The sequence below is a fragment of the Galendromus occidentalis genome, unplaced genomic scaffold, assembly GCF_000255335.2.
Source record: "Galendromus occidentalis unplaced genomic scaffold, Mocc_1.1 scf7180000077509, whole genome shotgun sequence".
Taxonomy (NCBI): Eukaryota; Metazoa; Arthropoda; class Arachnida; order Mesostigmata; family Phytoseiidae; genus Galendromus; species Galendromus occidentalis.
Genome location: NW_003805497.1, coordinates 113,550 through 121,851, shown reverse-complemented (window position 1 = coordinate 121,851; position 8,302 = coordinate 113,550). Strand labels below are relative to the sequence as shown.

The following is an 8,302-nucleotide window of genomic DNA, read 5'->3' as shown; positions in this document are numbered from 1 at the left end:
ACAATATGACGAATGCGTCGTGATTATCGAGCTCACTCCCCGAGTGGGTTATTTATTCGGCGGTTTCGGAATTTCAAGTTCGTCGAATTCTTCACATTGACCCTCACGGATCCACCAATTCTGTAATCCGTTCATGTTTACGTCGTCTTCTTCGTGTTTGATGACCGTGCTATCGGTCGTCGCTAGACCTTCTTGCCAGCATACTCTCGGTGCTCTGCACGACGATGACAGCTGCTAGCGAGCTCATCGGATCGGAACTGACCGAAAACTCCCGTAACCCGCGCGTGCTGATGGTCCTCCGGCAGCGATTCACGGAAGGGTTACTCAACTTTCGAAATGGAGAATCGATCATCCTTTCTGTGCAGATCAAACATGGATACTGCCCGTGACTCGATGAGACCAGCCGTGGACGCTGCGTCAAGTTTCATCAGGCTCTTGAGTGTCCCTCAAAGATGAGCTCGCTCCCAAATAATTTCGTCTCGGACGGCTCGGGGATTTCTTGCATGCGCGATAGGAACGTTGATTATCAGGCCGCCACCGTGGGTATACTCTACACGGTTCCGGTAGGCCCATCCTCTCTCATATCCTCTACCGCCAGGGCGCCAGGGGACGGATTCCCGCAACTTCTTCTGATAAAGCAACCGACACATTTCGCTGCTGATTCTGAGGCCGATTTCGAGCTTGTACTCGGTGCTATTGCGGGCATTCACTTTGATTCGTCGCTCCCCTTCGGAGCCGAACATTCCACCGCACAGAGAATAGTCAAGAGCCCCCACGATTTCAGAAAGGTCCAATGAATGAATGATTCTCACCGCACATCCCCATCTCCGGGACTGGAAGCCTAACATAGGTTTGGGTGTATCACATCTCCCCAGGATCGGAACTCGCCGCGATGGCATGCAAGAGCCGAAGAGTGAAAAGTTTTACTAATACAAACATCTCTGACTGAGAGATCCAAAAGTGATGGATCCCAAGGTGATGGTGATCCCATGTTGACGAACGCTTCTGCACATATTCGCTCCGACGCGCGACTCGTTTCTTTCGAGCTTCATGGGTCGATTGACCGATAAAGGGCCGCTTCGGTGGCATATTGTCTAGCTCGCCCCACAGTTTGTATAGTCTACGTACTTTGATAGAAAAAGGACAGAGTTGAACAATCACATCACATTGAATAATACGTTCACCCATTCCTGTTCATAACCGACTGAGTCCTAATCATTCCCGGACGTAAGCGCTAAAGAGCGCCCGCAGCTGCTCCATTCACAATGATCAGAAAACGATGATGTGAACCAGAACGGAGGGAAAATTGAGCTCACGGGAAAACTATCAATGTTCGAGGGGATTCTTTTAGCCTATAACCTTCTCTGCGCTGAGGCGGATGTTCCGGTAAAATCTGAGGATTTTGGCTTGCGTAGTTCAAGAGCGCATACGGGACATCCAAGTGCGTGTAAGTCATTTTTATGTATAGAGACGACTTAGAACATTCAGGACGTTTACCCGACTGCCACTGACTCGAAAAAAAATGATCGTCCGAAGAAGCGCGTCAAATACTGGGAATTTGAGCTGTACACAATCACATCAGAATTAGTGTACATAGCGTTTGGCAAAGTTGGCTAGGGAAAGAGGTCGAAATATATATAAATACCATAATATTATTAATATATCTCCCGTCGTTTATGCTATCAGTGGCTCCCCCACGTCCTGAAGTAGGTTGTTTCTAATTCGTTGAGCTCGTATTCAACGAATTGGTCGAGGAAAGTGATGAATGGGAACATGTCGAAAATGCCCTGTTTCAATGATTGAAGTTTCGATTTCACATGCGTCTCGTACAGAGGAGCTCGCAGGGAGTACTCGGCCAGACCCCGTGCTCTTCTGGAGAGCTCGATTTTCTCTGGTTTCTGGAGCTGTTTCGTGCCCTGCTGCATTTGCTGTATGCTCAATGCGTCCATTCCCAGAGCGATGAGGAAAGGTTTCCACGACTTCGTCCCGAAAAGTTTCATGGCGAAGAGGTGCGCCATTGGCGTCATAAGGTACATAACCTCGCCGATGAGCTGCGGTCCCTGGAGTTCGGTCGGCACGAATGAGAACTTCTCTTCCATCTGCTCCATGGGGTCGACTTTCTTCGTTTCGCACCAACGCCGTTCATTCAGCGGGGGCGTGGCCGCCAGCGTCCGAACCTCGCGTCCCGATTTCAAGGTGAAGGTCGCCTGAGCTCTCTTCTTGTGGCGGAGAGACCGCAACTTGGAGGCGTATTCCAGGTCTTGGCCGCGCTCCAAGGGCGGTACGGGAGTTTTCATTGACATTCCTTGTTTGAAGTGGAACAGGAGGACGGCGCGGATCACGGTTTTCGCCGTCTGAATGAAAGCAATCATCGACCACCGGTACGCGTCGCCGCTCGCAAAGAAAGTGATCTTTTCCAGGAAACACTGGAGATAGTCTAAGGCCTGGAGAATGGTCTTCAGGGTCGAAACTACCTGCACTGCGCTTATCGGAAGCGCATGATGCCGTCTGAGAATGATGTCGTGGGCAAGCTGCACGAGCTTCGCCGACGCTCGCATGCCCTCATTGAAGATCTCCCAGCCTCCATGTACTCGCCAGAAGGTGAAAAGTTCGATCACTGCCTCGACCTGCTTCGCAGCGATCGGGTTTTTCTCGACGAACTCCCTGTATCGAGAGAGGACCGACATTGTTGACGACGACACAGATGACGTGGGTGAGGAACTCGAGGAGACCGGCGGTGATCCTCAATGAAGTCCCGGTGGAAAAGGCACACAATCACAATCGAGACTGAGTTCTCGAACGAAAAACAACTCAATTGACGGCTCGGATCTTCCACGAGCCGAGCTCCGAATATTCTCCGTGCTCAATCGCTCGATCCCGTCATGGACCCATTGTACGAGGAAATTTCCGTGAGGAGCGAACGGAGAACGTTTTCGAAGCTTGAGCAACCCGTCAAAACACACTATACGGTACACTATACTCGACGTGAGTCGAAGCTGGGAGGATCGGATGAAGCAGGATCCGATCTAACAGCCTCTTTTCAAGGCACTTTGAGCAAGGGTTGGACGCTCGTAGCAACCCCTTGCCCAGCCGGTAACCTCCTCTGCCGAGACTTCAATCACCGAGCGACCCGTGGTCGCTCCGGATCTCGAGTCAGCTCATTACTCACCCTTTTAGAGGAGTCAGCTCAAGTGGGAGGTGAGTCCGCATGGGCCCACGGAGTGAACTCGGATTTTTTTTCACCCTGAGAGTCCTGTCGATTAAACTACTTGCCGGGACCCCCTCGCCTTTCTTATGCGCGGGACTTCCCTGCCCTTCTCGAGCCTATTCGTCTGCCTCTCCTGAGACCGCCCAGCGCCTGAACTCCCTAGCTCGTATGAGTCGAATCAGTCGCTGCATTCCGACTCGAGTAGGAGCTCCGCGAAGAGCCAATTAATGCATGAGCGAGTTGTTCGGTTGTGGTTGTTTATTTAAGACGATGAATAAACATTCAGGACGTTTACCCAACTGCCACTGCTCGAAAAGAGCGAACTCGTACAAAAGTCGGACACAACCTAGGTTCCAATGATTCGAAGTCGACGACGATGATTGCAACAAGTATGTTTCGACGAATGATTCTTCTCTCTTCAATTTTTTTCCTCATCACTGCCTCCCGCACCCGATTATTCTTCCGATCCTGACCTCTTCCACTTGATTTTCCGGTCGTCTCCGTTGGTCTCCGTAACACTCCCTTCTGATTTCGTTCGAACATCCATTCGTTGGATTGAGAGCGACCGAGTCGGCAACTATTTACAGGGATGGAGCCGTCAGTTTTCTGGTTCAATGCCATCCTCGGCGCCGGATCCGTCCTGATTCTCGCTAACGTCCAAGTCGGCGTATTTGTTCTTACTAGTTGGGTTCTGCAATAGGAGGAGAGATAGAATGTAAATTCAATGCGAGGTCGAATATCTCGAACGAATCTCGACAGCCTGAAGGGAAGGGAAACTTACGAATTGAGGTTCTTCCAGATTTTGAGCTGGAGCTCTTCTCTCAGAGCGCTGCTTTCGCTCTTTTTTCTCTTTTTCGACACGGATTTCTTCGCGCCACTTTTTCGATGAGTCCTGAAAAAACGAGTCAGAGTTGATTCGAATGGATTCGGGACGGGTTTCCGCATGTCGAGTTCACTGGATAGAGGCAGAAGATCTATCCTGCGAGCTCTAGGGTACAGACCTCCGACGGTTGCTCTTGGCGTGGCGACGTCTCTTTCGAAGAAGCCTTCTGTTGTTCAAGCTTTTCCTGTTGCTTCGCTTTTTCGGCCTCTTCTCTCTGTTTAGCTTCGAGACGTTTCTCTATCTCTTGAAGTTTAGCTGCGGTATCGACCGGCTTCGCAGCACCGAAGATATCCGCTGCTTTGGGTTTCTCCACTTTGGGCTTTTCTGGCTTCTTTTCTGGTAGAGGATCCTCCTGGACCTGGAGAGACGAGCACATATTTAGAGAAGAAGCCCACGGAACACCGGGATTAGACGGGCCTGTATATATTCTCGAAACAGTTTAAAGAGGAGGAAACTCGGTGGCTTACCTTGATAGGATCAACAGGCAGCGTTCTCGGCGCGATCTTCAGCTTCGGCCTCCCGGCCGGCGCCGACGACGTCTCCTCACGATCCCGAGGAGGTTCGTAACGTCCTGAGAAACCACGGCTGTCGCTTCTCCAGTCTCTGCTCTCGTTTCCACCGCGATCGCGATCGCGATCCCCTGAGCCCCCGTCGCGACCGCCGTAGCGATCCGGGCGACTGTAATTGTCGAATCCCCGGGTCGACTGTTCTTCGCGGGCAGCTGCTCTCCAGTCGTTGGGAAGATCCCGCTCCATCGGACGTTCAGATCGAGACATGAAGCCTCCCGATCTCCCGGAGTCCCGTCCGAAACCACCGCGGCCCTCATTTTCACTGTCGTTTGGTAAACTCACTCGGATCTCGCGGTTTCTGAGTATATCACCGTCCAATCCGAGAGCATCGATGAGCGCGGCCCGATCTTGGAATTCTGCATACCCGAAACCTCGGAAGCGCTCTGAAGAATCTCTCACGAAACGCACACTGGACAACTGTGAAAAATAACTCATGTTATTCGATGGGGCTCATTCGATTTCCCGGTATCTCAACGGCACAGGGTGTCTCCATTCTTTGCCACCGACGGAACTCGGATCGGGTGACGTGACTTACCCTCAACTCTCCGAAGAACCCAGCGACTTCGTCCTCGCTGATCTCAAAGGGTAGATTTCCGAGGAAGGCGACGTACGGGGGCTCCCTGGGAACTTTTGTTTCGTCGACATTCCCTCCTCGAGAGGAAATCGGAGCTGTGGGCAGGACAATCGGTCCAATATCTGATCCTGAAAAGCAAATAGGATTAAGGATTGAGGTTGAAAAGGCCAACTCTCGTTTTGAGGACAAGAGTTAGAAGAGTCTTCTAAACGAAGAGCGACTTACCGGAGGCATCTTCCAGGAAGTTTTTCTGAACTACTTGGAATCCTTGCTTGACATTGATGATTCCGCTGTCTCCGAGGTACTCATTGAGGTCCAAGGCCTTTCCCTTGAACTTCCTGTTCTTTTTGCCTGAAAACGGAGCAGAAACTGTGAGTTGACGGAAGAATCCGCCCAGGATGAGCCCCGAGGTTCCCTGGAGTTCCCTGCAGGTCGAAATTGGTACGTTCCGCTCAGCTTCCGAATCCAACGCTCACGAGACAAATCATTGGCCGAAGCGTTCACTGAGCCACGTCTCGGAGAAACGGCCCGTTTGCACCCTCCTGAAGAGAACAGATCTATCCGGGCAACGTTTGAATTCCCGAGCACATGATCCGATCAGATACACTACCCATGACTTCCAGCCACGCAATCAGTCCACTAAGTAGAGACAATGGATCAAAACAAACAAATGATGGGTCAATGATGATTCGGAGTCTCCAGAGATGATTCCGCAGCTGTTTCAGCTTTTCATACTACGCGTATTTCTCTGAGCTTTTTACCAGGGAGCAGGGCACGAGAAAACCGTAGCGTACCGAGAGTGATGGGCGAAAAATAATAGGAAGCACCGGCTGTCTGCTGTCTGTCAGTATGAGTCAAAGTAATATCCTCCCGATGCGACTCCGCTCAAGACATGGTGGCAACTCCGAGGATATGTAGAATTGGTGGTTAGCCGGTTGAACGCTATATCTGATATTACATCCGCGCATGTATCGAAACTGATTCCCAAGAGAAGGCCGGGCTTCTGACCGTAAACCGAGACTCAACAGCCGTGCTTTCCGCACAGGGTGCAGGATGAAAGGTAGTCACGTCGCTCCCAACAAATCGAACGTTCACTCCGAACCCTCGAGAAGATCCGAAAATCCACGGCCTCCCATCCGCAATGAGCCCCTGGAGCTGATCGCAAAAAGACAAGCTGCGAAAGTCTTCCGACTTGCCGGGAGCGGATGGAGAAATTTCTCCCAAGAACACCGAGAATCGGTCTCCGATTCCGAACGTGACAAGAACGTATAGGTTAGGCGCCTTATGGTGACGATGTATGCCGGTCGCCTGCCGTTCGGAAGAACAGAGCGGTGGAGTTCCCCAGAGCGAACCGGGACCGTGAAAGTCAGAAGAAAGCGCTCGTTCGAAAAACTTACCACTCATGTTTCCGCAGACAGTGGTCTTCAAACTTGACAAGAACTGCTACACAACAGCAATCCGTAGCAAGGGCCACGTTACTGTGTCCAACAACGCCGCCGAGATTCCACGAGGTTTCTTCTTTTTTTTCTCGTCAAATTGAACTTTCAAGCTTGAGTTACTCCTAGATAGCTCGCGTCCTCTCGAAACCGATTCCTACGCCGGATTGATCCGTTCAAGCTTCCTAGACCCTTTTAAACTCGATTATTTAGCGGGTCAAGTGCAGCGATTCACCTACGAAGCGTTGGCGCTCGAAAGACCGGCTAAATCGGACTGAGTTGGAGAGAGAACATCTCGCCCGGCCATTGGCTAGATGCTCTCCGCCGGCTGCGGCCGGCTTGTGAATTGTGAATCATCGAGTGCTTCTCTCTGCCGGGGCGCTCTCCCCCGGCTGATTGGGGATCTCTCATCTCGGAAACTTCAATGAACCCTATCTTATCTTTTCCTGAGATACGTGGTCGGTATCCGTTTTCCGAATGATTTCCGAGTCGACTTCCTCAGGAAATTACCCCTGGAGTCCCGGAAGCTTCCCTATGTACATAGATGAGGCCTGATGTGCAAGAACCCATAGGTGCCCGCGTTTCCCTGGCTCCTCCCTCCTCGCGGTTAATGTAGTTTTGAGTTCAGCTGTTTCGGAGACGCGCACATGGCGCGCAAATGCCGCTAGCGGTACTCCGGCCTCGGCGTGGCGGCACCGCGAGAACGTGGGAGATTATAACAGATGCAGAAGACGCACCCATGGGTCCGTGGTAAAACCGGTTACGGGGCTGGCTGATTCGCGCATTGGCAACAAGAGGGTGATTTGAAGAGAACGGTAGTGGACGAGATGGAGTATGCGATAAATTGAGCGGATGATTATTTCGCGCGGTTTCTCTTCCCTAATGATTTAGATTCTTCCCGGAGTGCCGGAACAGACGCACACCGAGAGTTCGCTTTCAGCCATCTACTCCCGAAATTAGCATCGGCAATCCAATGTTCTTCCACAAACAACCAGAGCTTTCCGATTTCCTCGCAAATCAGGGGTTCGATATATCCGATCGGGATAGCGAGAACCCTTGACCGTCTTCAGAGATTGACGGAATTCCCTAAGAAGTTTAGAACCGAGGCAATCTCGGACTCGAGAAGGTCCGAGAGATCTCGTTCAGCAAGTGGAAGGGTTTGGAAAAACCCCCGGTCCCCTGCCTACAGACCGGGGTCGCGATCAAGGTTCTCTATTGCGGTGATTAGGTGACGAAGTGATCGGAGAGCGCCCTTATGACTTGATCTTCGGCAGCACGATTCTGCGAGCTCTATCCGCTAATGGATTCAGCATGCCCGTGAAACTCACATAGCATGCTTCACGTTGAGTCCCCGCCTTGCGAACTCATTTCACTGTTCACCGGCAGAGAAATGCTCCCCGACCGGTTCGTGAAGGTGGGCTCCGCTTGAAAGGGGATCTTTTCGGTGTTCTCGATGAAATCGAATGAAATCCACGCTGACGGCATGTGGGACCCTGCTGGATAGAGCGGAGGTCAGCACCAGATCCACCCAACGCCCACTTTACGCGGTATTCATAGATTACAGAGCCGCGTTCGATCTGGCCTCTAGAACACGAATCATCGATAAGCTGGCTGCGGCCGGCGTCGCAGGTA

General features: G+C 51.7%; 2 protein-coding genes across 2 annotated transcripts; both read right to left on the bottom strand.

Annotated features, from left to right (window-relative positions):
* Positions 1-1,682: 1,682 nt before the first annotated feature.
* LOC100908180 (peroxisomal membrane protein PEX16-like) lies at positions 1,683-2,687 on the bottom strand. The gene has a single exon (XM_003746918.1). It carries the CDS (start codon positions 2,685-2,687, stop codon positions 1,683-1,685), a length of 1,005 nt encoding a protein of 334 aa, XP_003746966.1.
* Positions 2,688-3,456: 769 nt separating this feature from the next.
* eIF4B (eukaryotic translation initiation factor 4B) lies at positions 3,457-6,895 on the bottom strand. The gene is made up of 7 exons (XM_029112477.1): positions 6,632-6,895; positions 5,460-5,585; positions 5,196-5,362; positions 4,547-5,077; positions 4,210-4,449; positions 3,990-4,100; positions 3,457-3,899 (listed from the first exon to the last, which is right to left on the bottom strand). The coding sequence occupies exons 1-7, from the start codon at positions 6,636-6,638 to the stop codon at positions 3,807-3,809; spliced, it is 1,275 nt and encodes a 424-aa protein (XP_028968310.1). The 5' UTR covers positions 6,639-6,895; the 3' UTR covers positions 3,457-3,806.
* Positions 6,896-8,302: the final 1,407 nt, after the last annotated feature.

Bases quoted from the DNA above. Each gene is read 5' to 3' on its own strand.
- LOC100908180 (XM_003746918.1), bottom strand. From the start codon at position 2,687: ATGTCGGTCCTCTCTCGATACAGGGAGTTCGTCGAGAAAAACCCGATC.
- eIF4B (XM_029112477.1), bottom strand. The intron at 5,078-5,195 runs GTAAGTCACGTC...TATTTTTCACAG, and splicing joins GGTTCTTCGGAGAGTTGAGG to TTGTCCAGTGTGCGTTTCGT. The intron at 3,900-3,989 runs GTAAGTTTCCCT...CTCCTATTGCAG, and splicing joins ATCTGGAAGAACCTCAATTC to AACCCAACTAGTAAGAACAA.